Source organism: Aspergillus pseudonomiae (genome assembly GCF_009193645.1).
Source record: "Aspergillus pseudonomiae strain CBS 119388 unplaced genomic scaffold BDV37scaffold_184, whole genome shotgun sequence".
NCBI classification, from domain to species: domain Eukaryota; kingdom Fungi; phylum Ascomycota; class Eurotiomycetes; order Eurotiales; family Aspergillaceae; genus Aspergillus; species Aspergillus pseudonomiae.
In genome coordinates, this window is record NW_022476176.1 from 1 (window position 1) to 16,306 (window position 16,306).

General features: G+C 45.7%; 2 protein-coding genes across 2 annotated transcripts; one reads left to right on the forward strand and one right to left on the reverse strand.

The window, feature by feature from the left end:
* Positions 1-320: 320 nt before the first annotated feature.
* BDV37DRAFT_266629 (uncharacterized protein) lies at positions 321-1,965 on the forward strand. Its single transcript, XM_032083935.1, has 2 exons — positions 321-761; positions 814-1,965. The coding sequence occupies exon 2, from the start codon at positions 898-900 to the stop codon at positions 1,351-1,353; it is 456 nt and encodes a 151-aa protein (XP_031934409.1). The 5' UTR covers positions 321-761; positions 814-897; the 3' UTR covers positions 1,354-1,965.
* Positions 1,966-2,536: 571 nt separating this feature from the next.
* BDV37DRAFT_70773 (homeobox domain-containing protein) lies at positions 2,537-4,516 on the reverse strand. The gene is made up of 3 exons (XM_032091092.1): positions 3,792-4,516; positions 3,042-3,719; positions 2,537-2,983 (listed from the first exon to the last, which is right to left on the reverse strand). The coding sequence occupies exons 1-3, from the start codon at positions 3,894-3,896 to the stop codon at positions 2,813-2,815; spliced, it is 954 nt and encodes a 317-aa protein (XP_031934410.1). The 5' UTR covers positions 3,897-4,516; the 3' UTR covers positions 2,537-2,812.
* Positions 4,517-16,306: the final 11,790 nt, after the last annotated feature.

Here is a 16,306-nt window from a genome sequence, read left to right on the forward strand (position 1 = left end):
AAAAAAAAAAAAAAAAAAAAAAAAAAAAAAAAAAAAAAAAAAAAAAAAAAAAAAAAAAAAAAAAAAAAAAAAAAAAAAAAAAAAAAAAAAAACAACAGGGATTGATTTTCCAATTGACAATCGAATACAGAGAAATAAAAAAATAAATAAATACAACGGGTGGATCGCACTAACCACCTCGAGTGGCTGGTGCGTGGCTCCTCTGTCTTGTTGATTAAGTATTTACCCTAGTTATCGCCAATCGAGTAACGAACTGATGGAGGTTAGTGAGGAGTGGATCTGATGGCCTGCATGATCCTTACCGACTCTCCCAAACCTACCTTGCAGAAAAAAGTTCCTCTCCAACCATCGACGTACCAACTAATGTGCACTGACGGTTCCCTGCGCTGCAGGCTGACACTGCTGTTTCCGGCAGTACTACGACCTATGGACTCGTTCATTATCGGCGTGACGGCAGGGATGGGACGGGATTGCTCGGCGATTTCTTTCGGATCCCACCCCTTCCCACTGTAACAGGGTCGCATCCCCAAAGAACCTGTCGGGAAACGCTAATTGCTTGGTTTTCACGGCTTGGCGATCCTTCTTTCAAGGTAAGAGAGGAGGATCTGCTGCGGGCGTCTCGGTGGTGGGGTGTGCAGATGGGATGGTTTCCTGGTTTTTGGTCCAGCCCGAAGGGGAATTTCTCGCTCAACTAGTAAATACGCCCGATTTCCTATTTTGCTAGTCTCCCTTCTGCCCTGTCGATGTAGGTGTACCGGTTTCTGTCAATGTCAATAGCACTGCGGTCGGTGAATTGAGGTCAATGCTACTTACCTTGTTAGTATATCACTCTTTGGTTCCGTAAATCATAATCATTCTGGCAACTGCGATTACCAGCTTATTCTTTTCTCCACCTGCATGCCCGTTGGACCGTTTCATGGTGTAGTAATTTCCTTTCCCAATGGTGTGATTCAGTTTATACCCCCTCTCCTAGACCTTTTCAGTTTCAGTTACAAAGTACATATTTCCCCAGCCCTAGGCCAGGCCCGGATCGTTATCATTGCTGGCCGCATTCTTTCGATCTCATGGACATCAAAATACTTGATGGGGATCTTCGTCCGAAGAAAGTCCGGGATCCGGGAGGCGGGAGCCACAACTGCTCAGCCACAGGGCCATTCACCGCCATGTGATAGATCGGATAGATCCCGACTGGCTTCCCACTGTCAACCCCATGCTTCATGCATGAGCGATCGATCCTCGGTGTCACGGTCAGGAATCCTCATAGGTCAGAAATGTAGTATTGCTGTCCTTCCTCATCTGTCTCGCCTGCAGCCCGCATTGACACTGCAACACGAGAAGGGGAAAGAAAGCTAAAACCGGCAAAGCCCAACGGAGCGAGGCCTGCATAAGTTAATTATCGAGAGGGTGAGGTGGCAAACTGACATCGGTCATTGATGGATCGATCGACATGCCTCGTATCTGTCTAGCTGGAAATGAAGAATGAACAGCGCCACCCCCTCTACGGCCAGGCCCAGCCACACACCGAGATCGGTTGGAGCCACATACGACGACGAGTCCTGGTTGACCGACTCTCAGATGCAGCCCCAGTTGTGAGGGAAAGGATCTTGAACGGGCCACGAGGCCGGCAATTTAAGCGCTCCCAATCGAGTTGCTCCGCCCAGCCGGAACCAAAATTTAGGGTCCTCATGACGCGGTGACAGCGCGGTTTCCGTCACCGCTCGGTGTGTTCCGGCCTCGTTTCCAGGTCCACGGGTCGGGTTGCAATGGTCTTCCCATGGTCATTCCTCGCGCCATCGAGATCGCCCTGATTATTCAGTCTTTTTTACTTGCCACCTCCTCCCTGGGCGGAATCTGACAGGATCTGCACTTTTAAAACCGGAGTTGTTACTAGAATAGTAGTCGACGTTCCCTGGTAACCTGCCATCGGGGTCAAATGTAAGATAACAAGATTGAGGACAAGCAAACCGTGGTAATGCTTATGAAAGGATCAAGCCTTCCCTTCAAAAAAAAAAAAAAAAGAGGGGACAAGGAAAAGGGGTAAAAATTGCAAAGGATTCGTCAGGCCAATTGACTCCAGAAACAGTCATTTCCAATCTATCAATTAAATATTGACTAATCAATGTTCCGTTTTGTCTATCAACAATATGCCAAAAGCCAAAAACCTTGAAAACAAAAAAGAAAAAAAAGAGTCTAGCCCTAAGTATGTTGCTATCAGCCATACGCGATACTGTACATAGAATGTCATTCATGTTCGCCCTCATTGGCAGAATCTCGTCACAAAGGAAAGAAATGAACAAAACGAAAACCAGCTACTATGTAAAGAGCAGAAAACCCCAAAACAGGAAGATCCGAACACCTCGAATGCAATCAATCATGTGTAAGTAATTATAGGAACTCCAAATTAGGAAAGAGAAGTCCTGTGGCTTGAGTGGTGTGAATCAATCCCAAGCGTCACAGCGCATGCTCGTACCACTGCGGACTGCTTTCATGCAAAAGGTAGGAATTGATTAGTGAAACGGTAGAGGGTATCAAGATGATCTCGTCGATGTCACTCGGGTCGTAGAGATAGCGATAAAAATTATTAAAGTCGGAAAAAGGAGATTCGTCAACCTGATCTCGTACGTCTATTCGGTTTTGACAACCTCTGTCCCATAAATCATGATGTACTGCATATGCCTCGTGATCGCGCTCCAATGAGAGAAAAATGAAAGAGTCGGTTTTCTCCTTGAATAGCCAAGGGTTTCCGGATAAAATAAGGCTCGATGAGGGCAACGTCGATCGAGGCAGAACAGTTGTAGGCGGTCATGATTGTTCACCTCGCCGAGGCTAGCTGGCTGGGGGATGGCATAGATTCTGAAGAGGCATGGTCCACATCGCTAAAGGGGGATTGGCGTTGGGAATCGAGATCACTTCCACCAGTTCGCATCTGGTTCCGGAGAGCAGGTAGCTGTCGCCTTCTCGCGTTGATAAACCAATTGCTGATCTATACGATCTTGTTAGTACGGACAACGATATGAGCTGCAGGCACAAGATATAATTACCTGGCTAATAGTGAGCCCGGTGCGGGTCATAAACATTTGCTTATCCTCCTCGCTAGGATATGGGTGGTCCAAGTGCTCGTGAAACCAGGCACGTAAAATATCAGTAACTGGTTTGGGCAGGTTCCCCCGCCGACGTTTGTTCTTGGAGTCAATCGGATCGCCCAAAATTCCGAAGTTCGAAGGTTGAGTATGCGACAATCCCTGCGGGGAAGTCTGCTCGGAATCGCTATGGTAGGCCATTGGGTAAGGATACGCCATCTGGTTATGCATGGCGGTCGGTCCATTGTAGGCATCTGTGCCACCTCTCTCACCCATTGGCAGAGGACGACTGGTTGAAGAGAAACCAGGCGCGGCGGCAGGTCTCCCCCGAAGCTCCTGTGTGGTAGGCCCAAAGGGATCCGGTCTCGAAAGCCCTCTGGAATCCGGGAAAGGCGCAGTCGACGCATTCAATCCATGTTGAAGATCTCTGATAGGCGGCAGAATAGGACTGGGACCACGGGAAGGGTAATGTGGTGTGTTCCGGGCCAGCTGGGGCTGAAAATGACCGAAATCTCCAGATAAAGGCCTGGGGTTGGAAGTCATATCACGGGTTGTTGATGCGGGACGCTCACGCGAATGTTGCCGAGCACTAAGATAGGAGGTCGACTCAATTTCATCGTGAAGGTGAGGGGGAAGTAGCTAATGACGGCATGTTAGTCACTACATTAAGACATGCGTTAAATTCGATCCGGGTCTGATGGTTGAACTCACCTCTCTGAAGGAGGGAAGGACCTGAGTATGATCGGCCGGCAGCCCACTCGCATATGAGATGGCCATTTTCTCAGAACCCTTGCCCAGTTCACGGGGCTGGGACATAGAAAGGAACAGTCGTAAGGGCGCGGTATGCGAATGGATAGGCGAAAACCTCACTTTACTGCGTAATCACAAAAGACCAGGCTCGGAGATATGAATGATCGCACAACAGTATAGCCGGCCTGCGGCTCCGACGATATATATATAACCCGAACTATTGGGCTATTCGGCTATGGGGAAGGATTCAGCGAATAACGCCGTTAAGATCAGAGATGCGATAGTGTGGGTGGTTACGGAATGGGCGATATAGTTTCCGGGGAATGAAGGAAACTGCGGGCAGAGTGATGGAAGAATGTAAAGGAGGGGGAATTATAATGTATTGGAGAGAAAAAACGAAGGATAAATGTCGACGACGAGCGGAAAAGATAACCTTATAGTGATAGGAATCCTCGAAAGAATTTGAAGAGGAATAGAGGAGGCATGGGCGAGCAAGTAATATAATAACAATTATACTTACCAGGAGCTGAAATAAGAGTAGCTTGACATTGCCGCACACGATGACGATGGAGACAGCTGAACCAAGGTTATGCAAGGTAGGGAGGGAGGCAAGCTCAACAATTGGATCTGGGTTAAGTGGATCAGATCTCTTTTAGAAAAATAAATTAAAAACTAGAAACCAAAAAAGAAAGAAGTTGTTGCTCGGATTTTCATTTTCATTTTTCCTTCTCTCCCCCCCATTTTTATTTTCTTTTCCTTTTTTTTTTTTTTTTTTAATTTTTTTTTTTTTTTTTTTTTTTTTTTTTTTTTTTTTTTTTGGGCTCGCCCTTTCCTTCCCTCAAGACGGAGTATTGATGACTGATTCATGTCCCCGATACAAAAATTTAGTTACAAAATTAAAAAAGGAAATACAATAAATAAAAAATAACGAATCCTTTTTCATTCGCTACTGCTTTTGATGTTGTACGCTGCTTTCTCTAGATATCCATCAAGACAGCCCTGATGTACACAGAAAAATAGATATATAATTTAAAATAATAATAATAAGTTAGAAAATAAATAAAAAAAAAGATCGAATGAAATCCTTGGTACGCCAGTCAATCACGCTCCCCCGTAAGCAGTTCCATATCGACTATGCTATCCATGGAAAGAGGCAACAGCAGGGATCCAAGCAGAAGTGACGATCGTGGTGGGAGTGGGGACGAGCCACAAACTACCGTCGACCGTCACTCCCTCCGTCGGTATCCAAAGGCATGCACAGGCTGAGGGAAGGGGAAACGAGAAAGAGGGGTCCGTCCCAAGAAAAAAATTAATGGACGAAAGAAAGTTTTACGATTTATCAAAATTGAATAATTCGTCTATTAGTTAATTTAATTCAATTTGGGCCGGGCCCTATCAGGTCGGCCCATTCTTAAGGTTGTCTTGACAGATGGGTCTGAGGGACTGGAAGCGACCTACGAGCCTGCAGATACCAAAGAGAACCAGAACCAGAGGAAACCTGGCCGGCAAACAAGAGAGGGGGGGGGGGGGGGGGGCTTTCGGGTCCCAGAAAAGGAAAGGAAAAGAAATCCAACACAGAAAAGCTACACTAGACTATCCGATCGTGTACTGGGCAGGCGGCATTGCAGAAGAACAGTTCAGAGCTATAAACACTGTACCTAGTACGGTGTCAACTGTCTCCCCCAGAACTACTTAGGTAGAACTATCCATCTGCCTGTCTAAGTACGGAGTAGTAGTTTCATAGGAATCCCGTGTAGATGTACTCCGCTTGTATTTATGTCTACGTGTTTGTATGAGATTTCCCGGAATGGGGTAACGTCGAATGCCTCAACTATTGCTAATCTCAAATTCATCGCTATCGCATTGCTGCTACCTCGAACCTAAAAAAAAAAAAAATCAATAAAATAAAACAAAAAATAATCTCACGATATGCCTCCAGGGCCGATGTATCGATCAGGCTCGTTCGATGTTTTCTTACCGTCATGGTTATAGAGCCTTGTGGACTTTTTGCAGTAAGTAAAACACGAGATGACAGCATTGCTAGAATTAGGGCCGCACTAAGCCACAAAGCATGGCTGAAACTTCAATCCACTGTCCCAAGAAGTTCATGACTAGTGGACTTCCAGAAACGAGCTAATGGCTTAGTTCTCGTTTTTCGAAACACCGTGTCCACTCTTAAGCTGCTACACCGACTTGGGTTAAGTGTTCTCTGAATGACATTGTGCCTCCAATGAGCGTGTGTAACTTAGTAGCACTGTCCTGTGCAGTACTATTAGTATTGGTCACACCAGTGGCGCAAATCTGTGTGTACTTGAGGCTATACCCACCCGAGTATCGAAATGCCTGTCTGACATTATGATCAGGGTGGAGAAGAATAAAGAATAAAATTTTTTTTGAAAAAAAATTACAATAAAGGGACGAAAGCAGAAAATGGGTGAACATGCCACTTGAGTCAGGTAGAAGTACAGGAATTGACGGAAAAATGTTCCATTACAAGTATACGGTGGGCTAATCCCAAGCGAATATTATGCTCTCATACCAAGCATGAAGGGCCTAATGGTAAACCCGAGGAAAATAGATTTGTAATTCCAGGACGGCCCCCGAGGTATTACTTACTACTATCTGCCCAGTGCAGCCGGCAGGTGTAAGGAAGCAAATAACTTTCTCTCAGAGCAGTGGTCCGGAGCAGGAATGGCTGCAAAGTCTAAAATAAGCCCAAGGGCCAGGAAGAATATGGAGGAAAGCTGGTACAGAGTATTTAATATTTCCAGAGATAAATATGACAAAAGAAATCTAGACAAAATTAGGCATACAGGTCTCCATAGAAATCAATTCCTCTGGAGTAGGCTTAAGGGAAGGGAAGGGAAGCGGGAAAGGGGACAAAATAAAATACAAATTGAATTTTTTTTTTTTAAAAAAAAAAAATAAAATAAATAAAATAAAATTCAGTTTGTATTTAACAGATAAAAAAAGGCGCAGCAGAAGTGAAAAAATAAAATAAAAATAAATCCAAGTGGTCGGAGATCGGCTGTCCCTCGCTGGGTTGGATCCACTGCTGGGCATCGCTAGTTGTGTCAAGGACGCGGAGGGTGAGTAATGGAGATCACAAAAACATAGCTTATACTAGACAGTGAGGTGCGTTAGGCGAATTGTGTAGCGATGACTTCTGTAGGGTGATGTGAACACCGACGGCAATGGCTGCCGCGCCCGCATCATTCCCGCTGCAAGGCAGTTCATAACGGGCATGTTCGATCGGGATACTCGTTGAGATATCACACTGGGCACCAGTGAGTGTCAGTGACAGGCGAACAGAGTTTAAACCCGACAGGGGGGAGACAAGGCTGTGTGACTTGGCTGACAGAGAGCTAAACCCAAGATTTTCATTCAGTCCTTGGCTGGTTGACAAGATATGTTCCAACCTCTCGGCCAGGGATCTGATCGCCCAGGTGTTCTTCGTGAAACCCCCACTTCTTCTTCCTTTCACCATGGGCTGCAATCGAGGGTGTTCAACTTGGATCCACGTCGGTATCCGGCTGCCGTCACTGTACGTCAGATCTTTTTCAACCTAAAACAAGGGCTTCTTTTTTTATTCTTTTCTTTTCGCTATTGTTTTTTTTTTTTTTTTTTCTGATTTCTATGTATAGTAGTGCATCCCCCTTTCAATATTTCAATGTAGTACCTTGCTCAGAAGGGACGGAGATTTATTGCAATAATTTCCATCTTTCCATAATTAGAGCATGTCCTGGGTTACTAATATTCACGAGATCAGGTGCAGAAGCATAGTACAGTACAGTACAGCAAGTGTGCCCCTCCCAGGAGGGGTGACATGAAAACCTGGAAATCACAGGTAGCTAAACTCACCAGCTCATGCGAATGAGAAGGCGTAGTGGCTGAATATGATTGGTGTGACTACCTATTAATATGCAAGATCCATTGCCCCGTGCATATGACATCTCAGGTCGTCGCCAAGGGGGGTGGGCAAGAGGGGAAAAGTTGACGTGCCGTCATCAAGAGATGGTAAGAAAAAAAATGGTTGATTAATATCGGATAACACTCGGGAGCTGGGGCTGCCACATAGGGTTTCGGAGTGCGAACATGACAACAGTAATCAAAGAGATCGTTTGACATTGGCCCTACACCACGAGGGATTCCTCGCCCCAAACTTCAGGTTGCCTGATCGATGGATCAGCCGAACTTTAAGGTCCATATTTTAAAGAACAACCACAGGAATTGCATGAGATGACAGGGACACGACTGGACCCAAGGATGGGTCATTTGTCACTCTTTCTCTTAGTAAGTAACATAACCTACTAGCGAGACGTTAACCGGTTGTGGAAGCCGGAAAGGAGTCGATGGAACGAACGGAGTACATGCATGAGACGGTTCCCCGATATGGTTCCAGTTCAGTTCATTGAACGATGCGACCAGGTCCACGACGCCTTCTTGATGGCAAAGCTGAAAAATGGAGCTGTGATGGAGATGAAATAATGAAAGTAGGATCCTTAGCGCGCGGGTTCAACTTGGTTCACCACTCACAGCGTCATGGCGTACTCCACTGGCAAAGACGATCGGAAAGCCGCCCATCAGACAGACCCGAGCCATTGGTTCTTCTTGGTGGGAGATTGCGGTTAGGCTGTGACACGATTACAGTACATGGTACTGGGAAAGGAGTTCGGTGGATGTCACTTGTCAAAACCCTGACTCTCCGGGCAAGGATCGACTTCATGCATGTACGCTAATATCTCTCCCTTTGGCATATTCATGCCTGAGGAATTCAAGCCATTGCCGTCGCCCTCCAATCATGCGTCACATATCAGACCCTGTAACACTTCCCGAGTCATTTGTCCAGGAGTAATGGCCAGTTGGTCCAGAGGGGGTTATTTTTCTTTGTTCTCCGTCCCCTGTTTCATTTCTCTCCTAGATCTGGAACCTGTCCGTCAGCCCCATGCCAATGCCGAGACTGGATTGAAAAATGTCACAACTTGTCCGGGTGGATGGATCTAGGGCTAGTCAAAAAACCTTAGCAAGATCAGCCTGGCTCGGCATGTCTCGGTCAATTCAGTTCCGATCCCAAAAGATCTAGGAAGATATCAAGCAAGGTTTAAGTTGATGGCAATAATTTCCGGACTGTTATCTCAAAAGAGGTTCACCCACTTGCTCGAGACGGTAGAAACCCCGGAAGCATACTTTGGTTCAACCAGAGAAACGGAAATTGAATCCTCAATAGTTTTGTTTTTTTCCAACCACTCGGTTGATCCATCAACAAATAAGCTTCAGCCGAACAATGCCGCCAGTCATATTGCTGGTCTGAAAGGAGCATCCCTCGTGGCTAGGTACAAGTATAGTTAGGTAGATTTTCGCTCATTACGGATGATTTGTCAGAATCTTCTACATAACTCGTGACAGACACGTAGCTCTTGAAAACAGCTACAATAATACAGACAGGCAGTTTGAGGAATCGATCTTCTTCTTAGAATCCTGTCCTCGTTGGCCTTACTTTCCTTTGTTAGAAAGTATATGTGTGGAACTTTTTCGTTTCCAGGAGTAGTGAACCCTCTCAGTAGTACGAAGATATTGGTATATTTCCGAGAGTTGTGAATGGCTTCCTTTCCCAACCATAACTGCAGGTGACGTACGAGACAGTCTGTCAAGGGGAATTGTGAACAGGCGAACGCCACTGGGGAGGGGTCTAGCACTAAGACTTTTTTTGCCAACACACTAGCGGAAAAGGGAAACCTTTGGGAAAAAAAAAAAAAAAAAAAAAAAAAAAAAAAGCTACCGTCTGGGTTTAGCGTGCCGCTCCCTATCGCCAGACAAAGATCGTGCAGGGATGGGACAAGGGCGGCGATCAATGCTCGATCTCGCAGCCCCAACCGTAGATTGCATTCCCCCGTCACCGTCTGATGCCCATATCGAGCAACCTTGTGGGAGAGGCTCTAGACCCATTGGTTGGTGGATTCTGGCTATATTTTGACCTCCCAATACGAGCTACGGAGTAGGCAGGAAACCATTAGTGTTGTCGATGTACGTAAACCTCTAAACCGTCTTGAGGAGTTTGTGGCTGACTTCTCCACATTGTGGCGCAGGCTTTCGATGGGACCTGCCACCAAGTCACGATGGACGGAAGTGGCCGGCTGCGGCTGGGAATTTGTCATTGCACGGTCTGGCGTGTCACTAGTCAGTCACTCACACATTTTGACTCTACTAGTTCCGGGGGGCTGCTCTGGTTCTGGGTTTTGGCGGTGGGTTCCAGTGGACCCTCCGCCCATATCGATCTTTTCCGTTCTGTCACCGAGTATTTTCATAGGATGACCAAAACAGGTGGCTGTCCCTCGCTTTCTTTACCTTTTGTTCTCATCTCCGTTTCTCCTGAGTGGTTCTCCTTACCGAGGACTCAGTCGCCATGTGGGATGGCGTTCGTCTCAGATCTTGGACCCGAATCGCTGTCTACCATGGTAAAATGAAGTTTGTCCATTGCCGGAGATTTCGAAACTCTCCTGGGACATCCTGACATCATACAGACTGTCCAACTGTCTCACACACGAGCCCACGAGTTCGTACTCCGTAATCGATTGAAAATTTCCGAGGTTTCCCCTATATCTGTGCGTATTACTATCTTTCGATAGTGTGAGACTCTATTGCATAGTCTCAAACCTAGCTCTCCAACTCGTTACCCATGGATGCCCCCCTCGCTTCCTCGATGCTTTCTAGAACAGTGGGGTAGTACTAGGTAGCCTTTGGCGCGACATTGCGAGTATCTGGGTAGTGTTTACGAACAGTAGTTCATCGCACTCCATATACATACGCGGATGATCGACGGGCGATTACCTTGCAGAAGCGTTGTCCGGTTGCCTTCCTAACTCAGTAATAGTCATCGCCCCATGTCCTTACGATATACTCTTGTTCTATTGTATGTTCGGCATATCCTAACCCTGAGCACTATTGACAATCTAGTGGTCCGTATGGCGAAACTGCCCGGTTGATTGTATTAAGGTTCGAGATGATCTGCCATGTGGTTTGAACAAAGAAAAATTCTTTGTTCCTGTGTAAGCAATGGTTGCGATATGACCAATCATTGCAGATTGTGTAAAAGGTCAGACTTTTCCAATGTGCGACAATAGAGTACAAATGAAAAATTAAAAAAATAAAAAAAAGACAACCTCCGCTACTCCGATGCCATACTTTGGGTCAGGGGCGGAAAGCATTCAATTTTTTCACCTCCAACAGTTTCCAGGTTTTGCTTCCTCCTCGACACCTCCTACGTTTGGTTCTTGTTCTATCATGAAACCCCTCTTACAAACAGGCTCCATCTGGTAATCTTTGTAGCCACGTGTTTTCGTTTTCGTTTTCGTTGCAAATCCGATATCGAAATAGTATCCCACAGTTCTGTGTGGAGTTTCCGACATATTACGCGACAAAACCATAAGATTCACGCGAAGTTCGGTTCCAGGCATTGGTAGTCCCCATAAACCTTACTAATTCCATCAGTAAGGGGATCGGATCGTGTGTTTTCTTGGTAATATGTACGACAATGAGCACTCACATGAAAGATGCAGTAGCGAAGCTCGTTTCGAAGTTTGCTGCCTATCTTAATCATGGAGCCAATAACTTCCCACTACATACAGGGCAGGAGGTGGCGACTTATTCCTATGTGGATCACGATGCTGTCGAAGTGGGATCTCACCACCTCAACTCATACTATTGGAAGTCGCGTACTATCATTCATACACGGAATCGTTTCAGTCCGCTGTACCGAGTACATCGCATCCGGATGCATTCGATATCTACCTAGGGCTGGAATCAGATTGTCTCATGACCGACTGTGCCATGGCCCTCCTCTCCATTCCAGACCGTATTAAACGGCGAAACCATGCGCAGCAGCATTAGCGACTTATCGTACAGGATACATACAATCTAAACGCCAGCGACATATTATCGAACACCCCAAAACATCCCATTTTCAAGCACTTCAAACACTAATGTGAGTTCTGTCTTTCTAAAATAAGGATTCCTTGTAGTGTGTAGGTATCTTATTGGTGGCTTCAAAAGGTCACTTTCTATGGCCCGGATTTCCGGGGGGCGAATTGAAGTAGTATGCCTGAGAATGGTTTACCATTTACATATGTCTTCCAAAAGTCGCAATTCTTGCAGGAAATAGCTACTTCCCACCTACTGTAGTTTCGTAAATGCGTTACCCTAGTTTGATATGGTACTGTGTCGTGTCTCAATGCCCCCCCATCCCCTACCTACTCTGTGCCGATTACAATTAAGTACCTTTCATTCCTCCAATATCTCATATAAGGATGCTCCCTTGCCTCGATCTCGGTTATCTTAAGACATAAGGCATCAGAGCGGATCACTATCTTTGCAGGGAGAGACATACTACGCCACTCGGCTCCTTAGTCTGATAGTCGAAGATCACTCATGCACGATTATCATGGGATAGGGTGCAAGGCGTAAAGTATTCCAAATATGTATCTATTGTAGGTCTACGGAGGTGGAGAAACAGATCTATAATTGCTTGCTAGCTTTGTCTTTAGTGTTAACAGAGGAGCTTCGAAAATCTCATGTTGTACCAATGGCTAGAGGACACATAACAAACAACACTCCCTTTGACAAGGGGCTCTAATGATGGTGCTAAAAATGTAACACTCCAAATACCAAAACGTAAGTTGTCCAAGCTGCGTACTAAATCTGCTCGACATGTAGCTTTGACAATAGATAAAGGTGCCTGCTAGTTTGTCCATCACTCTTAGTTGGATTTGTCAATGCCGAAATAGGGAGATCTGACTTAGTATATTCAGAAGCGGAATTTGTTTGATTCTGTCATGGGACTTTTTAATAGGATAGAATGCTACATTGTACCAGATCTAATGTCTACCATGACAAAATGATGTCTAAGAAGCGATCAGGGTAGTTTCTGCCTCGCTTGATATATAGTTTTGTTGAACAGCTCGCAGTGCGTATTCCATAGCTCAAATCAACAGAGTTATTTGCAACGCTATTCACTATCCATTGTTGTGCTATCATGCTGTTTGACGGTTTGTTCTTCTGTTAGCACCCTATATTGCTATCATCAGCTAAACGTTTATGCAAAACTTGTGTGCCACAAATCGACATAGATGCAAATAATCAGTGAATGTTCCAACCCTAGATATAGATAGTAGCATCTAGGGCTCAGTTGATACATGGCAATTGTCTAGTCATATCGATATGTAGTTTCTAAGCTTTATGTAAGAGATGTAGCTAGGTTATTGCATTCCACAAGACTAAAAGGTCAGATTAATTCTGGATCGACGGTCCAGGATGCCCTGGAGTGATCTATATAGCCAGCCATACTGCTATGTCCTCGTCCTTCTCACTTTGGACTTCTGTATGCATGAAATGCTCAGAGGAGGGCAAGCTCATGCCTCTACGAACATTAACAGTATAACTTTCCATATACTACTGCGATAGTTTATAAACCCCGATATCTCCAAGAAGCCATCGATATACACGCCCAAGGGGCATGTCATATATCCACAGAGCTTCTGCTTCCTTCTCCGTAAGTAAGCCCAGGATGTTTATCTACAAGCCCATTAGACCAGTTTTGTCTTTCGACCAGGTCACTCGCAGTCATCTGAGTAGGGTAATATTTGACACAACTCAAGATGTGACGGGGGTGGCATGTGGCATCTACCTTAGACCGTAAACCTGGAATACTCGGCACAGAAGCACACACCTACGCGTAGAGTATCAATCTTGGATTATTGTGTGGCTATCGAACATAAGCTGGGGCTCGTCACAAGCAATGTGCCTTTGGATAGCTAGTGAACTATTGGAAAGCGGGCTGCACAAGTCTATCAGAAATGTATGACTGTTCTGGCAGCGTGAGCTTGGTATACGTACACAGAGAGCTGAACACAGAGTCTGATACTTTCAGCATCCAGGACGGCGAGCCCGGCTAGTTTGTCTGCAATAAAACTCTTCAGCTGCCGACATTCTAAGCAGGGGTCCCTGGTCAACAGCTTAATCGCCGGTGAATATGTAGGGCAATCTGTGTCGTAAGGCCCCGTGCGGAGCAAATAGATGTTTATATTATTCTGGCGAGAGAATGTTTGTTTAATTGACGAATAGTGTAGGAACAGTGGACTAGGCCGAGCTGGAGCCAAGTGATGACTCATGTTGTCAATGTTAATCAAATCAGTAACCATTGATAATTAGTTCAAGGATGATAATGAATAACAAGCCATATAGCTACTGTGGACATTGTCTCTCCATGTCATTGTGGTTTTGATTCATAGTGTACTCTTTTCCTATCTTGCTATGCCGCCGTGATTACCGAGCCCAGGGGTATAGATGTCCCAACCACAAAGCGAACTGCTTGCAAAGGATAGAATATACAGCCGAACTCTTTGTATCTAAGCCTCCTCCTTGATTCCTGGGGCGTCACGTAGGAACTCAGACGTGTATATAGTGGAGCTGTAAATGAGAATAAGGGCCTACGGTGTTGATCTATCTTCGCAATGTTCCAACCGATGCGCGGGCCAAAATGTACGGGAGCCGGTATGGTGACCAAATGGCATGCTAGATGCTCAGTTGGCGCATGTTGTCTTCTCAAGTTCATGGAAGGAAGTCAAAAACGTTCATATCTGGATGTCAGCGAAAAATCCGAGCTCTTGAAAGCTCAATCTTGGGAAGATTCCTGAGCACTGTTCCACCCTGAAAAGCTTTCAACTAGAATGCTGAATGTCAGACAAGAGTCTTCTTACTGTGTGAATCGCTTGCCTCCCCAATGGTACATTTTGATCGATCAATGTCTGGAGGAAGAAGGCTGGTCAATACCGTTGGCTTCCAAAAGAAACAGTAGAGAAATCAAGCAAATTTGCTAGGTGTTCGCAACGGTTGGGTATCTCCTGTAAGCGTAAGCAGTGCAGCCTGTTCCGATGGCGTACGGACGCTTCTCCACGGGAGCATCGCGAACCTGTTATGTAATAAGAGCCTCAAAAGGAGCTACCAAGACCCCTTTTCCTTGCCACTTCGATACGTATGACTCAAGTTGAAGGACGTTTGAAATGACTTAATATATTCGAACTCCTTATTTCATTGAGAGGATCACTAACGGGGACGATCAGGGCGTCCAGCGGCATTCTCAATCAATCAGCTTCGAGATCAAAGCTCAAACCAGGCTGGCTGATTGACAGTTCAGAAGTACTGATTCAAGTGAGCATTACCCCCTGCCAAAAGCTGTATAGTGATGTCAATTGAGGGGAAACCATGGCTGTTTCTCCACAATGAGTACATGGCGCATACAATCTCCAAATTGCTGATACGACGGAAACTGGACTAGTGTCTCAGAGATATAAACGCTATGGCATGTAGTTGATCAAAGTTTAAACCATTAGTCAAGTCATATTGAAATTGGACATTCTAGACGATGTGTAATGACGGGCACATACAGCAACAGGGCTGAAACTTTCTATCACTAACCTGGGGTTAGCTCGGTATACTCGATTTTTCTGTGTCATGGAATGGAACGTTACCCCAGAGCGCTTGGCAATCTGTAATCACTAGGAGTCAAAGTGGGAACAGGTACCCATCTGTGCAGTTGTGACAGAAGCTTGGGAGATACCGTTAGAGAGGTATGGAGCCTCATGCCTGAGGAAGAAACGCAGGGAAACATGTGCGAGATCAGGTGCGCCGTGTCTTCCATGGACGCGCTGCATCACGCTTCATCACTTCACTATCCTTGCGCCCCCCTACCCCTCCCCCACTTAATTTTATCAATGCGACCAGTCCTACCTAGACAGACTTGCCTTCAACACAAAAGGAACACGGTCAGGTATGCCTTATGGCTACTGATTCTCTGGGTTGCCGGTGAGTCTCCAGCTCGTCCTATGGCATCCGACACCTGCGAAGATACCAACGTGCGGTTCACTTATCCGAATCTGATCTTAGGACTAAAATGGGCCGAGTGCTCCACGCCGAATGGCCGAGAGAGGATCCCTGCGGCGTGAAGTTAAAACGGTGCTTGATTCCGTGTATGTTTGAACCGCGTGCTCACGCACTAGTCATTAGCGCAGAAATTATCATCCTCGTCTTCGCTCCTGTGAAATGTTCTAAAAGCAGAAAAGGATGCCGAGACTAGCAATGAATGACCCATAATTTCCTCTATCCAACTAATCAGTTAATATAGACAGATGCAGGTACGATATTGTGATACTTGATAAGAATGGCGATACTGCAGACTACGGGCTGCTGTTGGATTTCGGGGATATCCGAACAACCCACATCCGGGTCGTCAACGATATGATATCTTCCTAGTCGGTCATAAAGCAGAGTTGTGATTCGACATCCTGGCAAATGTTTATTACTGATGGATCAAAAGCGTCGCCCAATGATAACATGTGAGACACGTTATATCCGATGCAACCATCCTATCAAGCCAGTGGAGTCTACGACGGCTTCAATCGCCAATGGTGCAGATCAGTTCCTCG